The sequence below is a fragment of the Petromyzon marinus genome, chromosome 14 (genome assembly GCF_048934315.1).
Source record: "Petromyzon marinus isolate PM22_M1 ecotype Great Lakes invasive population chromosome 14, UKy_Petmar_22M1.pri1.0, whole genome shotgun sequence".
In the NCBI taxonomy this organism is placed as follows: domain Eukaryota; kingdom Metazoa; phylum Chordata; class Hyperoartia; order Petromyzontiformes; family Petromyzontidae; genus Petromyzon; species Petromyzon marinus.
In genome coordinates, this window is record NC_133680.1 from 4,454,105 (window position 1) to 4,469,524 (window position 15,420).

General features: G+C 46.0%; 1 protein-coding gene across 7 annotated transcripts; it reads left to right on the forward strand.

Annotated features, from left to right (window-relative positions):
- On the forward strand, positions 1–15,356 carry ZNF277 (zinc finger protein 277). 7 transcript variants are annotated; one of them, XM_032954302.2, is made up of 12 exons: positions 3–234; positions 710–826; positions 4,007–4,226; positions 6,279–6,367; positions 6,807–6,889; positions 9,938–10,029; positions 10,262–10,372; positions 10,716–10,848; positions 11,543–11,622; positions 13,309–13,405; positions 14,033–14,095; positions 14,663–14,860. In XM_032954302.2, the coding sequence occupies exons 1-12, from the start codon at positions 201–203 to the stop codon at positions 14,717–14,719; spliced, it is 1,176 nt and encodes a 391-aa protein (XP_032810193.1). In that variant the 5' UTR covers positions 3–200; the 3' UTR covers positions 14,720–14,860. The 7 variants fall into 7 exon arrangements, with proteins under 7 accessions (XP_032810189.1, XP_032810193.1, XP_032810188.1 ...); XM_032954297.2 differs by having other exon boundaries at positions 4–234; positions 14,033–14,250; positions 14,663–15,356; XM_032954298.2 differs by lacking the exon at positions 10,262–10,372 and having other exon boundaries at positions 1–234; positions 14,033–14,250; positions 14,663–15,356.
- Positions 15,357–15,420: the final 64 nt, after the last annotated feature.

A 15,420-nucleotide genomic window follows, 5' to 3' on the forward strand; every position in this document is an offset into this window, starting at 1 on the left:
CGCATAGGAGCGCGCACGCGCGCGCCCCACCTGAACAGTTGGTGGTGGTGGAGTGAGCGCACGTCCAGAGTGCGATATCTAAACGCTCATTAGAACGCTGTCCATCGTCCCCACCAGCACGTGGGGACGCGTTAATTGGCTTCGTTGATTGATTACGAGCTGCAGGGGGGTGGAGGAGGAGGGCAACGCGGGACAGCACCATGGCTGAGGGTGCCGCGTCCGGTGATGAACCAAGTACAGTAGGCGCTTCGTGTCTTTGTCGCCTTCGCGTTTTAATCAGGCGGACGGGGTTGGAGAGAGACAAATAACTGCACGGATGTTGAAATCGAGACAAAGACGAGAAGATAACGCGCTTTTTGTTTACAGAGACGAGAGGCGGACACGGAGACAGAACGCATAGACACGGCTACAGAGAGGGGTGTTAAGAGGAGGCAGACACGCGTATATACTGTATACAGTATAAGGATACGGTACTCGGACACGGTGAGACAAAGATATAGACACGGGGAGAGACGAAGAGAGGTGTGAGGGGAGACGCAGAGTGTATTTGACGCACAGCGGTGCACGTATGGACAATTCAAGAGGCCGGACGGACAACAGATATACAAATAGACACAAACGTACAGACGCTGACGGAGACATAGACACACACGCACACAGAAACATCTCCCGAGCACGTTATATCTGTCTTCGTCTTTGCTCAACCCAGTGAGTCTCCCTGGCGGTGAGAGACGCAGAGCGGGCAAGAGACTACACAAGGCCCCAAGGGTCTCGGATAGTTTACCGTGCCGGCCAGCGCGCGCCTCGGGCGGCCGAGACGGGCAAGGTCAGCAGGCCCCCTGTGCGGACTCCGAGAAACCCGTATAAATGTCTTAATTAAACCATTAAACAAAAAAAAGCAACCACATTTCGCACCTTTTATGTCGTAAATAGACAATAGACACCTAGGCGGTATGTGCTGGGCTATCTGACGCTATAATTAGGTTTCGTTAATAAGAAAAATTACTTTAAAGTCGATAAGGGCAATGATGTACAGTATTTGTTTTACAATGTAAATTACGATGGGAAATGCTGTGGCAACCTGAAAGTGCCCACGTGGACCATGGCCTGAACCATGGTCTGAACGCCGACGTGACAGATCATTAAAGATACGGCAATTGGGCCCTCATACTCCATTATTCGCCAATAGCACGGTTAAGAGGACTTACTGTTGCCACAAAACCCAAGACACACACACACACACGGCTACCTTACAAAGGAAGACGCGTCTTAGTGTGGCAGTCACATGGGGCATCTTTGGGTGAGGGGGGGGGGAGCTTTATAGCTCATCGGATTCCTTCGGTGTAAATACATGTTCTGATGATGAAGTTCACGCATGTGCTGTGTCAATGACGGTGGGAAATAATGCGTGGTGAAGTGTGGTCCAAACGACTCCCATGACCGGCATGGCTTGGGGAAGACTTGATCCAGCAGTGTGTTGACAGAGGCGTTGATCAGGTGGCCCGGCCAGAGAAAATTGCAAGTTGCAGGTTGACTCAGGCCAGCATCCTTTCGGTATCGTTCAAATAAGCACAGTACAGTACTACATTGTGGGGATGAGTAAACCGTGGGTTGTCCTGATGAATGGCATCGGCACAATCATGAGAATGTGGAATTTCCACAAACTGGTTGTTGGCTGTAAAGGGGAGAGCTGCACCAAAAAAGGTTTGAATTAACTCAATTGTAAACGGTGACTTGTAAAAGGCACTGCATTTCCTTTTACCGATGTAACCCATTACGCACAAACGCATGCTATTTTTACAATGTAAACAGTGGAAACAATGTCTAGAAATAGGCCGTTTCCCAGATGCATGAGAAATTGGACGCAGGAGGATACGCATAGCGGCATATGCGTTTGATTATGGCACTGCAACAGTGTGAAATTGCACTGATGCACTCTGATAGCCAGCACAGGCTCCCGTTAGATTCGTAAATAAATGTAAACGAACATGTTAACCAACGGAGAGAAGGCTCCGAGAAAACAATCCCCAAAACTCGACGTGAAACGTGCGGCGGTTTCATTAATTGCAACGTTCTAAGCCACCGCATTTTGTGGCGGCATGTATGGAGAACAAATGAACAATGCACCGTTTCATGTCACGTTCATGAAGCGTGACGTGGAAATGTGATGTTTCTCTTTGCTAATTGGCTACAGTTTTTCATATCGTGGCAACCGGCGGTAAGACGATGGCTGCACTGCATTGATTCTGTCTACCCTCTAAATTTATGTACCCCGATTCGAACGCTTTCTCTAAAATAGAATAATGCAACGCAGGCTGGAAACAGTAATAAATACAAACGAAATGTGATTTATGGACAGCAAAGAGCTACAACTATCCTGCTGCTGCCGCTGCCGAAAATTAAATGGCCACAATTTTGCGTTGGGTCATTAAAAACAAGGTTTGATATGCCTTTTATGTTTCTCTATACAGGAGGGCTATTGCCCAAAATGTCATCTATTGTATGTTTCCCTCTTAGGCCACACAGTGTCATTGGCGAATGTGTTGAATTTGTATTATTGTGCGGCCCTGCCAAGAATGCGGTCCGGTGATGCCACGTGATATGGCAGGCATCGTGAGAGGATTGTGCCTGTGGTAACAATCGCCCTTTAAAGGGATTTTTTTTTTAAATAACAGATGTCGTAGACATTTGCTGCGGCTGTGTATACCCTGGGTTGTGAAGCCTATGTGTATAGCTACAAGACGAGATACTGTATGGTTTTTTTTCCTCTTAGGTGGCATTTTCATGTAATGCACCCTCGTGATGTTTTATACTGCTGCGACTGTGCACTGTGTAGAGGTGCCTTCGAATTACGACGCTACATAAGCATAACTGTCAATCCCTTATTCTTGGTTCTTTCGGTAAAGTCACGTATAAGGGAAACAATAAAGTAATACAAAATATATATAAAACAATAAAATTCTCACGACGTCAACCCCTTAGCAGTGCCCTCTACCTTATTACAGGCCAATTCAAAGCTTATTGGTCACCCTGTGCCCTTATTAATCTAAACGTTCGTCCTACAAAGTCCCATCACAAGGCAGAAACACAAATAGATTTTTTTTTTGCCCGTATTGAAACGGCTGTACGGCGTATGGACCTGAAAACTCAATGTCCCTGTACAAGAATACGGGTAAACCGTATGGGTGCACACGGTATGCATAAGACAGCGCGCTGCACTATGTTTTAAAATTTGGACCACTCTTGAAGACGATGTGAATCGCAGTGGTGGTGTTGTTAGCTCCCTGCACCATGCACTTGTGACCTGAGTTCGATAACCTTACATGGCGGCAAACGTCAGTGATTAGTGATATTTGAACCAATTGTGGGCCTCCCCTTCGTCCAGAAGAGTATTCATGTGCATGTTAGCTACTGGATGAGAGTCTCCCCATCCTGTGTATCGTGAGCGTTTATTTGACCAAACTTCACCACACTGGTCGGTGTAGTTTAGAAAATTCTGGGAGCATAGATGTGGGGGCATAGGAGTACAGTTCAGCAGTCCTCTATGTATGTCTGTTGAACTTCGTTCGCACCGTACGTCGCCAACCGCGTTAATCAAGGTCCAGGTGAAGGACAACAAACTAATCACAAAAAGCAGTGCTAAAGAAATGAGTTTTCAATCTAGATTTAATAGTGCAGAGCTTCAGTGGCTTCCTAAGACAATGCTGACAACATAGCCGCACAGCAGCCCTCAAATAATTGTCTGCATGGTGATTTCCCATCCAAGCATTATGCAGACTTAAACCTACTTAGCTTTGATGAGATCTGGTGCATTTCTGGTAATTTGATCATAGACCAGTGGCTTGATAAAAAGGTATGTTGTATATATATATTGTTGAATGAATCTATATCTTCAGAATCTGAATATTAATACTGGAGGAACCCACTGAGCTATAAAGCTCTTTTTCACACATGCCCAGGATGGACGTGACAAGAAACATTACACATGTATCTTGTTGCCTGGCAGAAGATGGATGGCACGGCGACTGCGTGCTGGAGCCGCTGAATCTTCCGGAGAGTCCGGCAGGCGCGGCGCCGGGGGATGGAGAGGCTGGCGGGGCCGGGGCGTCCGTGCCGTGCGCCCTGTGCGACCACACCGAGACGGACGGCCCCGGCGTCTTGCGACACATGCTGCTGCGCCACGACCTGGTGGTGGCCGACGTGAAGCTCGTGGCCGACCTCCCGCGGCAAGTGGCATCACGCCGGCGGGATTTTTTTTTAATGAATTAACTATTAAAAACGGACAATTTTTATTTTAGCTCTTTTTACAGAAGCATCCTAGCTACGACAAATGAAAGCTCAACGAAGTGACTTATGATGTGGAAATGTATATCAGCCAACTAGTTTAAACCAGGGGTCGGAAACCTGCTGCTCCGGAGCCGCATAAGGCTCTTTACGGACTGCTTCTTGACGTAACGTACGTGTGTATTCACATGCATTGCAGCTCTTGAAATGAGTTTTGTACTGAATTTGAACAAAAATTGATATTATTATTTTGGTTGCTGACCCCTGCTCTTAACACGTGTTGATCCTAAATTTTGGGGAGAAAACCAGAGGGCCCGAAGAAGAATCGATGCGACCACGGGGAGAGAAACATGCCAACTTCCAATATACAGCAGGCGTCATTCGGGATTGAACCCACGAACTGTATACTAGGCGAGGCAGTTACTATCTCGCCACCGTGGTGCCCACATTCACATTACTTTTTCCTACCCTCTTACTTGGATTCTAGCAATATTGAGAATGCAAAAACTAAGATGTGAGACCATAAGGATTCTCACAGCTGGAATGTGTTAAACATTATTGAAAAAAAAACTACGTTAATATAAATGGTGCTTTGCACAGTTATTCGTGACTGGGCTGATAGCATCTTTTCTTTCCACTTGTATTCCGCACCTCCGATTAGCACGGTTGGCTGTGTACGGTGTGAAAAAGTTCAACACACATACAACATACATAATCACAGGTGGTTAAAACACACATTCAAACCCAGGTTCTTAGCAGTGCTGGTCACCCCTTTGACCTGACCACAACCTTGCGTGCATATACAGTAGCGTACATACCCCGACTTAGATCAGAAGTAATAGCTTTTAAGAAAGCAATCTTGATTTGAAGCTTTCGTGACTGCAGGAATCCATACTCTCTGGTTCTTTCGGTAAAGTCACGTAGGTATAAAATAAAATAAATAAAGACGTTTCTAGCACAACACAAGCGTCCATCATCAGGTGTAAGTCGAGCTACACCCATTTCAAACCTTTTAAAAGTCTGCCTCAGCAGCAGACCATGCTTTCCCAACTGATGATGGACGCTTGTGTTTCGCCCGAAACATCTTGATTTATTTTATTTTAAGAAAGTATTATAGGAATTTGACAATCCACCCTGCACTCATGATTCCAGATGGGGTAGGAAGGTTTAGCTAGCTTGTCTTAAGAGATTATGGTATAGGCCAGGCACAGGATTAGGCTTGTCATAAGTCACGTAATAATGCATAATCAATTAAAGTAGAATATAAAATTCAAGCTACTTGCATCAAATTGTGTATGAAATAATTTAATATTTACTGTTTATGAGAACGATATATGTTGCTAATGTTACAATGAGGCTAACGAAGTGAACGGGGCTGTACAAATGAATTATCATGAAAACATTTACATTGCTAAACAGAAAAGAATCGATTCTAGAAATGAATTGTGACCCTGAATCTGCATGGGGGGGGGGGGGGGGGGCGGGGTTAATCGTATTTTTACGATCGTGGTTAGCGAGAAAGGTTAGACTTCAAAGGGTTTGGCTAATGCTCGCTTTGAGAGCAATGTTTTTTAATAATGCTAATCAATATAAAAACTACATGTTCTTATGGATGAGGTGACAGGCAGGGCTTGGCATTTGACCGTGGAAATTGATTTGAATCGTGTGTCTGCGCACTCAATTTTTCATTATATTACAGAGCTTACTGGGTTTTTTCTCGTGGGCTGATAGTGCAGTACAGTACGCAGAAATTTCAGTCACAAATAAATGTCAAATTTTTCAATAAATGTTTTTACTTGGTGAATTGTCCCAGACTTTAGCGTGTTTTATATTTTTACACTTTAAATTGCTCTTTACTGTCCCTGTGGTTCTTTTGAATGGCAGTGATCAGATAAAAAAAAATAGCTGAACTAAAAATGTTATTTTACCAAATAAAATGTACACTCCGTTATGTTTTTAACTGCAAAATATCTTTGGTTTGCTTTTCCCCATAGATACCTTCTGTACTGGAAAAAGAGATTTAAAGAAAAACCAATTAGTGAGTTTTGCAGCGTCATAAGAACAAACACCCAAGCGGCTCCAGGTACACAAGCACGGACGGACAGACGGACGCACCGCACGAGCTCTTACGACCACGACTGCCTTCACGCTAAGAGCAGCGAGCGATGATGTGCAACAAAAACTTCTCGGTCCTTGAAATGCTATCGGATCATAATGGGCAATGTTCAGCTCCATTTCCACGTCTAATTGCAAAGCGATTGGAACGAATTATACGAAATGCAATCTCGGGCAATTACGATAATTAATTTGTGGGGTTTGTGTTGACTCCTCTCACTTTGCGGTTGCCATGTGTAGTGCATAAATATTTACGACGGTACAAGTTTTAAGGTCGTTCCGAAATATTTCGTGTTTATTTTTGTTAGCGCCTTTAGAAAAAAACGTGCTGACAAGGTGTTCCCTCGCTTGGGGGTTCGAGATGTCATTTTAACAAGCTGCAATATAACTTATTGAATTTTCTTCAGGTGACCAAGAAGATTTCCACTTGCTCTGTGACGCCCTTCCTGAAGACCGTCAGCTCAGAGAAACACTGCAACAGAAACGACTGGTAAAACACGACATTGTTTCAACACATTTCTTACGTTTATTCACAAACATTTAGCTCGCGTATTCATTTGGAAGCGTCTTCAGGGTGTGTGTAGTATGTTTGTGGCTGTGCATCGTTTAAGAATATCCTTTTTGAATATCGTTATAAAAATCGCTCGTTTTATGCTTAGATAAGATGCATAATGGATTGTGTATTTAAAAAAGGATCTATAAATAATGCACCACACTTGTCTGTAGCTTGACAAGAAGTGTTATTTTGTTTTGCCATCAGAGAATTAATTTCAAAAGCGCCAGTGTCGAATATCCCAGAGGTGACAAGTAACAATTTTAAACTTGTCATCTAATTTAATAGATTTTTTCGTTCTGTTTGTACTTACACATTCGTTATTGTTTATTTATTGTTACATAAAAATACATAGTAAAAGTTAAGTACTTGTGCAAGGAGAGGGAAAAAAACACAGCAGAGGATTAAATAATTCAAAACCCCAAAGTGCACTGCAACTTCAATGAACACGCATCATTTATTTGCAGCTGTGACCAGTGCAGCTGAAGGAATATTGCCCTGTGGGGCCCAGCCAGCTCAGTGGAGAGATTGCCCAGCGGGCTGCTGGAAACACCCAAGTATAGCCATCGCTCGCTAATTCTTTTGCAAATAAACGATTCCAGCCACTGTAGCCATTAGGAGCATCCTTCTCATTTTGCATCAGTTCAGTCATCCATTTCCTCCGCATTTCATGAAGGCCGATTCGTGTGCACTGAATATTGTCTCGCACGAACGGCATGCATCAACAACAACCGCCTTTTGCCACTGAGTGGCGGTAACATCACCACGCCGCTTGTGCCAGCCTATGTGAACTTTGAGACCACGTAAAGTGTCAAAGGTTTTCTGGCATGAGGTCAAGGGACAGACCTAGATGCCATGGGTTGACTAACATGACTAGCAGATGCACCACCTGTGACCCCTACTGTGCCAACTTGCTGTGTTTTAGCCGCCTGGCGCTCCGCTCTTTGTTATGTGCGTCGCTCCTCTGCCAAGTAGCATCCTTCACGAGCCTCCTTCACAGAGGCCGATCTTGACACCGCTGGTACCAGTCTTTGGCAAGTCCACTCAGCTCCATATCCTCCTAGACCGCATCGGTCCATCTCTTCTCTAGCCTGTGCCTCACCCGTTTAGTCCTCTCTATCCGGCCAAACAAAAGCTCTTTGGGCATGCAATGGTTGGGCATGCGGGCTACATGCCCCAGTCAATACAGCCTTGCCTGCCGGAGGAGCTCACTAATGGGATTGTGTCCAGATCTTCTCGAACTACGTGGTCGAAAAATATATATTAAATAATGTATGAGCGAGAGGACACGCCTGTCGCACCCCAAGGTGAACAGGGAATGGCTCGGACTCTCGGCCACGTGGTCTGCACACATATGCCACCCTCCCTCAGCAGTTTACTTGGGAGATCATCTCTGTCTGGCACTTTTCCTGGTCTCAGACTCTGGATTGCCTTCCATACTTCCTCAACAGATGGCACCTCAGCCAGCCACTCAAAGGGGGTGACTACTTCCAATATTTGAGGTACCGCAGCCCTAGCAGGGTCACCCCCATCTTGCTGATAGATATTATCTACGCCGAGGGATTTCCTCTCCCCCAAGACCTCTCAGAAATGCTCAGCAACCCTGCGAACCTGTTTCTGAAGGTCAGAGACCAGATCACTATTCGTGCACCTCAGGATGGTGATAGCTGTGGCGCTGCAAGTTACTGAAATGGAATTAAAGTGTGATTTATGATCACGAGCTACTGAGCAACCCGCAACTTCTAGTCATCCCTGCGGTGCTGCATGGCTCTCCGAATCTTCGGGTTAAGGATGTTGGTAGGCCTTCTCATTCTGCGAGGTGGGATGCTGTAGACGGTCGGAATGGGCCTGTTCCTTTTTCTCAGCTCTCCGGAATGACTCTGTCAGCCTGGATTTCTGGAGAGGTCTGGACCGCGAACCCAAAGCAGACATTGCAGCTGCTTGAGCCACAGTCCTAAACCTCACCCATTTCCCCTCGGCATGAGAGGAAGGGGGGTGGGAACGATGAAAATCCCAGCTGCAAGCGATGATTCAATTCTCGCTTGCAACTTTCTTCGGCTAGCTGAGAACAGGCCACTTTGGCTTTGAATGGGGTCTTAGGTGGACACCCACCACCACAGTGGAATAATGATAGGTGCATTTTACAGATGAAAAGCTAATAGAGAGTGGGCAGATTAGCTCCATGGTAGGTCCTGGTGTCAAGGACATGGGCTCGCATCCGCTGTTCCGTCGCTATATATTTCAGATGTTCTTGCTTGGATCCGGTGTGCATTCATGATGTGTGGATGCACCGATGCCGGAACAGTGTCTTTGTAATTACAAGCCCATGGGCTGGACAGAAGTCCAACAGCCTCCAGTTGCAGTGTTATTTGTTATTTTGCACGGGGTAGAGCGATGGCGCAGTGATTTGCTCACTGCGCTATGAACCCAGCATTCAAGTTCGATTCCTGGCCCCGGCTAACATCGCTAGTGAGTGAAATCGGAACCGATCCTCGGTTTCTTCATTCATCAACCTGAAATGGGAGGCTTCGGAGCGGTATGGTCAAATAACCACCAGCATGGGTAGGCTTTCATCTGACAATAGTAGACTGACAGAAGGTCTGTTAGTAGTTTTATTTATTTTCTCTCTTGTATAGAGGATGTATGTGGTAAAGGGATGATTGTGTAAAGAATATTTTCGAGCGTGAATGGCATGACCATGACTCAGACTGTGACTCAGTCGGCATTGGTCAGATTCAGAACATCTGACTTGTCACTTGCCAAAACCTCACTTGCATGGTTAATTTATTCCCCTTCTAAGAGCCCTTCCGTAATTTTCCACTTCAAAATCTTGCACGTGCTCAACCTTCAACCGATTTAACGAGCAAAAACTCGGGAAACATTACAAAAACAAAGTGGTCATTGAAAGCGCCTTTAACAATTCGGCCGTTGTAGCTGGCGCTGCTCGGCTCTGTCGCCTCTTGAGGTCTCTCGCTTGCCCCGCAGACCGAGGTGCTGGAACAGCAGCAGAGAGAACGCACGGACTGCACCATTTCCCGAGACTGCCTCTTCTGTAACGAGCACTTTTCTGGCAACAGGTGCCGTTCCCTACGCGCACGCATAGAACACAAACACAGCGGAGCGCGGGGCACAACGTTCGCACGCCGCTTCGGCATTTCGCGTCCCCACTCCAACCCGACATTTCGGTTTGCCGCCACACTCTCGCCGTTTGTTTAACTTTGCGACCCCCGCCAGATGACGGCGTCCGGGGTGTTCTTTGCGGATACCCATGAAAGCCGTGCTTGTCCTGCGTCGCTTTATGCACCACAGGTCGCTGCTGCTTAACCACATGGCGCGGGAACACGCTTTCAGCATTGGCTTGCCCGACAACCTGGTGTACTGCTCCGAATTTCTAGACCTCCTGCAGAGCAAATTAGACAGGTTCGCCAATTTTGCAGCACCGCCACCACCACGTATTAGTTTGGGCCATAATTGTATGTCCTCTTTAATCCGATGCGCAGTGTACAGGTGCCTGTTAGCAGCGCGTGCTGTGCCAAATTCATCCTCCCCTCCGTGTTCGCACTGCCGTTTGCACAATTACCACTGCCTTGTTGGAATTTAATTATGTGCACTTTTAATGAGCTGTGAATGTTTGAAAAAAATTATACAATTGTTTGGCCTCTTGCCCTCTAGCGGGATTTTCTGTTTCTATCACATTTACCCGTTTGCCCTGTCCCTTTGTCCGCCGATCTCCATGACCCAACTTTGGACGACGTGGCCACAGTCTGTGCTGCCTTTACTGCGAAAAAACCTTTCGAGACAAGAACACATTGAAGGATCACATGCGCAAGAAGCAGCACCGAAGGATAAATGGAAAAAACACAGAGTTCGACCGCTTCTACGTCATAAACTACCTGGTAAGAAGAGTGTGATGTGGCCGCACAGCGCTCGGCCATTAGATATTTCGGTCGTGTAATGCATTTGCTAAATAAGCGAATCTGAAATTGGTAATGATGTGTAACAATTTCAATTAAACGTGTACTTAGGATTTCAGCTTACAGCAAACAATGTTATTCTCTGGACGGCGCCTGCTTTTTTTTCTCATATTAACATAAAGTCCTAAATTTACACGGAAGAGTCTGTGCTTTTAGTTCACGTCGATTTATCCCAAGTCATGGTGTTCATTTTCACAATGTGAATTTGATTACATTTTGTCTTGAAATGGACTCTCTTACCTGCCCACTAATAAAGCAATTTTCACGTCAAGCATTGCGATGGCTTTTAATGTTTTGAAACGGCGAGACAAACCTGATCTCATTTTTATGAAATTTGCACAATTTCTGTCTGTTCCATTGCTTAAAGTTCCTCTTGGGGTGGAGGATGTGATGAAAAAGAGAAATTATTTATCTTGTGTCTTCATGACAAAACAAATCATAACGTAATTAAGTCACGAAAGATTGTCAGGCACAATATATGCCACATGCATGTAAAAACTTGCAGGTTGCAGCTGTGAAACCCCACCATCCCAGCCGGAATTGTAATAAAGGTTCTTTCTGCTCATGTCGTTACACTTTTGAGCTATAACGATGACGTGTTTTTTTTTGTCTGCAGGAATTTGGAAAAAAATGGGAGGAGGTTCTTTCTGAGGACGAGACGAGAGATGACGCGACTGATGAGACCAATGATGACGAGTAAGTGAAACCAGGAAGAGCGTGCGACGGACAACGGACGTGCTCTCACAAAACAATGTTTGATTTCGATTTAAAGCTTTTGCGACTGCAATGATTCATCTTCTTTGGTTATTTCGGTAAAGTCACGAAGAATGAGAATAAAATAATACATTGATAAAATAAAAGAACGCAATAATATTCTCACGACGTTTCGTGAGAATATTATTGCGTTATTTTATTTTATCAATTTATTATTTTATTCTCATTCTACGTGACTTTACCGAAAGAACCAAAGAAAATGTTTGATTGTTTTTGTTGCGTCGTGGGTAGGGATTAGGGGCAGCTGTTGGCCAGACGACGTATCGGTTTAGGGGAGGGGAGTACACAAAGTAAAAATAAATCGCATGGTGCACATCGCAGTGGTAAACGCAATTATCGGGCCAGCATCCCATGTGAATTGTACTGACTGTACCACTTTAATTACCTTCTGGATGTCGTGAGCTAATTGAGGATTTGAGGTAAAAAAAAAAAATGTATAACGCCATGCGGGTTCACATTTGCTCGCTGGCTAATGACATGAAAAGCTGCTTTTAATGCAGCTGACAAAGCGGAAACAATATTCCGTTCAAAATAACTGATGTTTCAAGAAAACGGAGCATAAAATTGACAATAAACTGGCCACTTCTCAAGTATCAAATATGCATCAAATCTGGAATAGCATTATTATCCATACACTCAACGATAAAAAAAAACTGTAAACCTCTACTGTACACAGTATAATTCATGTAGTCAAACGATTCTACATCAATGTTTGAATTTAACATGTATATCTTGCAGGAACAATGGGTTTTTAAATGCCCATCTTTTCACCTCCATAATTAACTCCATAGGGAATTTAATGACTCATTTTACAAATCGGTTGGAATGGGGAAAAAAAAGCCCTGACCCCTAGGGAGGCAATGGCGACACGAGACCACTGCAGCAATACATTGCCAATGATGGCTCCTCTCCAATGTCATCAACCAAACACCATGCAGAATGGCGACACACACGTAGTTGACGTGGTGGAAGCAGGCCTGTACTCGCCTTTGTAGGGATACAGCAGCCCCTGTCGGCAGTTTTTGGTGACGGGTGAATAAGCGCTGCCATCTCGAGTAAGGCAGCTGAAGTAGGGTAACATGAAACACAACGAATCGTCGTTTCACGCGGTAGATGCGTTCCTGACAAGTGCCGCTTTAAGCTAACAAAAAATTCCCCGTAAATAACGGAACAGTCAAGTTTGGCGAGATACGATGTAATACAGGTTGTTTCAAAAAGGATGGACTCAATTTAAAAGATATAGCGATTTGAAATCGGGTCCATCCTTTTGAAACCCCCTGTACTACGCACACCACCCAGTCAGATGGCAGGACATCTGAGGTTACGCCGCTGCGTTATTGTATAATTCCACGTACCGTATTGCACCGTTCAGCCGTGCAGCTCAATAAAGTAGTGTGTCGACTGCTCACAAAACCGCGTTTTAACGGTTCGCGTTCCGCGAACCGGTGCGTGTTGTGCGGTGTCCCCGAATGGAAGAACCCCGTTATAGCAAAAACGCGCTGTGTGTGAACACGCGATAAACAAGGACTTACCGTACAGTAAAATCAGAAACGGCAAGCCTTTTTTTCTTCTAACATTTCATTCTTCACCCCCCCCCCCCCATCGCAGTGACTGGTCTGACTGGAAGGAACACCCAGTGTGCGCCGTTTGCCTGTTCTGTGACCACATGACCGATACCACGGACAGCCTCCATCAACACATGCAGGTTGTCGGCCGTTTTATTGTTACGTCTCTAAACTTGTCACCGAGGGGAGGTGGCAGGGTGGCACGGGAGGTCGCCGCCGAGGTGGCAACTCAGAGGTGCCACCTCTGGGTTGCCACTGCTCAGATCCCGATTGTGCATTCAAGTGGCCGCTTGTGATTATAACTGGGTGCTCAAGTTTAGTCATCAATGACCGCACAATAAAATATCTCACATCACATTTGATTTTGCTCTTAATTAGACGACATTTTCCAGCTCTGAGAATGAAATATATCCACTTGACTGTCATGCGACAAACATTTTTCTTTGTAGCAAGGTGGGTGGGAAAGTGTTGCCTCCTAGTGCATGGATTAGAGTTCATTTGAAATGATCTCAGTCTTTTGCAGGCCGTTCTCGAACACGTGGGGTTGCACTGCAATGTGGGATATCCCAGTGGATTCTATCTCACAAGGAGCTGATACCACAATCGGGATAAAAAATATGGGGAAAGAGACAAAACTAAATCGATATTTGATCAATTGATGCACCCTACCACCCCGAGTGAACGCCGATTGTGCAGTCTCCACGTCGCCCATGGTATCCGATTCGTTCTTACCGCCCCCCACCCCTCCTCCGCCATCGTCTGCGCAGGAGCGCCATGGGTTCGACCTTCCCACGGTGAGAACCTCGCTGGGCCTGCGCTTCTACCAGCAGGTGAAGCTCGTCAACTTCATCCGGAGGCAGGTGCACATGCTGCGCTGCTACGGCTGCGGGCAACGCTGCTCCTCGCGGGAGCAACTCCTGGAGCACATGGCGGACGTGGGCCACATGGCCACGCTGCCCGATCGCGGCGAGTGGGATCAGCCCCAGTGAGAGATTCCCCGACGCTTTTACCCGTACATCATCCTCTTCATCATCAGCCGTTATCAATCCCCTGCTGGGTCACGCAATGTGACAATCCATCGAGCAACTGCACATGAGGGTTGTACAAACCAGGGCGACGGAGTGGCACAGTCGTTCGCGCGCTGCGTATATATATTAACGCAACCCCAGTTCAGGTTCCTGGCCACAGCAAACGTCAGTGGCGAGTGATATCGGAAACTGTTCTAGGCGCCCAATCACCAATCCACACTGTCATGAAGTTCAAATGACCCCCTTGACCGGCACGGCGTGGGGAAGGCCTTCAATTCAGAGGTCGATCGACAAAGGCTGTAAAAAAAAAAAACTTCAAACGTTCACACTGGCCCTACTAAGCGTGACCTTGTGTGTGCACAACCGCAGGTACTACTTCCCGACGTACGAGAACGACACCCTGCTGTGCGGGCTGCCGGACAGTGAGGACGACAACGACGACGACGACGAGAGGGTAGGTCCGGGCGACGTGCCGGTCATCGCCGAGGACAGGCCGAGCCCCAGCAGCGTGCGCAAGAGCAGCGTGCTCAACCAGCTCCTACGCAGCGCCGGCACTGCCGATGGCTACTCGTGACCAGGACTTCATTTCAAACCCGGGGGGGGGGCTGTCTGCTTCACTAAATATTCAACCCAGAAATTATTTCCACAAACCTGGCAACACCGTATCCAATGTACGTAACCCTTTGGCTCTAGCTGATCGTCGTGTGCAAACTTCTCAGCCACTCCGAAAATACTTGGTGACAAATAAAGCCCAGCTTGTGACGCACTTTTTGCAGTAGCAAAAAGTGCGATTGCATAACTGTGCCAGGCGACCATGAAGTAAAGCGTTTTTCTGGTAAACCTGAACTAGAAATGAGCGATTTTTGAAATTAAAACTATTTTTTGATTTAAGTGGAAGATGAGCAACTTGGCTGTAACAGTGCACTTCAGCTGAAATTATGCGAGGCAAATTTCAGTGTCTTTGGTACCGGCCACTGTTGTAATTCTGAGAATAAACATGTGTCCTTGCAGTGGTAACTGAGGCTCTAACTTCACAATGTCTTAATAAATGATTAATTGCCAACATGTGCAACGTCCTGGAAATTACTACTGTGTGTTCAATTAAAACCTAGCCACAGAAAAGAATG

Bases quoted from the DNA above. Each gene is read 5' to 3' on its own strand.
- ZNF277 (XM_032954297.2), top strand. From the start codon at position 201: ATGGCTGAGGGTGCCGCGTCCGGTGATGAACCAA. The intron at 10,030-10,261 runs GTGCCGTTCCCT...TATGCACCACAG, and splicing joins GAGCACTTTTCTGGCAACAG to GTCGCTGCTGCTTAACCACA. The intron at 13,406-14,032 runs GTTGTCGGCCGT...TCGTCTGCGCAG, and splicing joins GCCTCCATCAACACATGCAG to GAGCGCCATGGGTTCGACCT.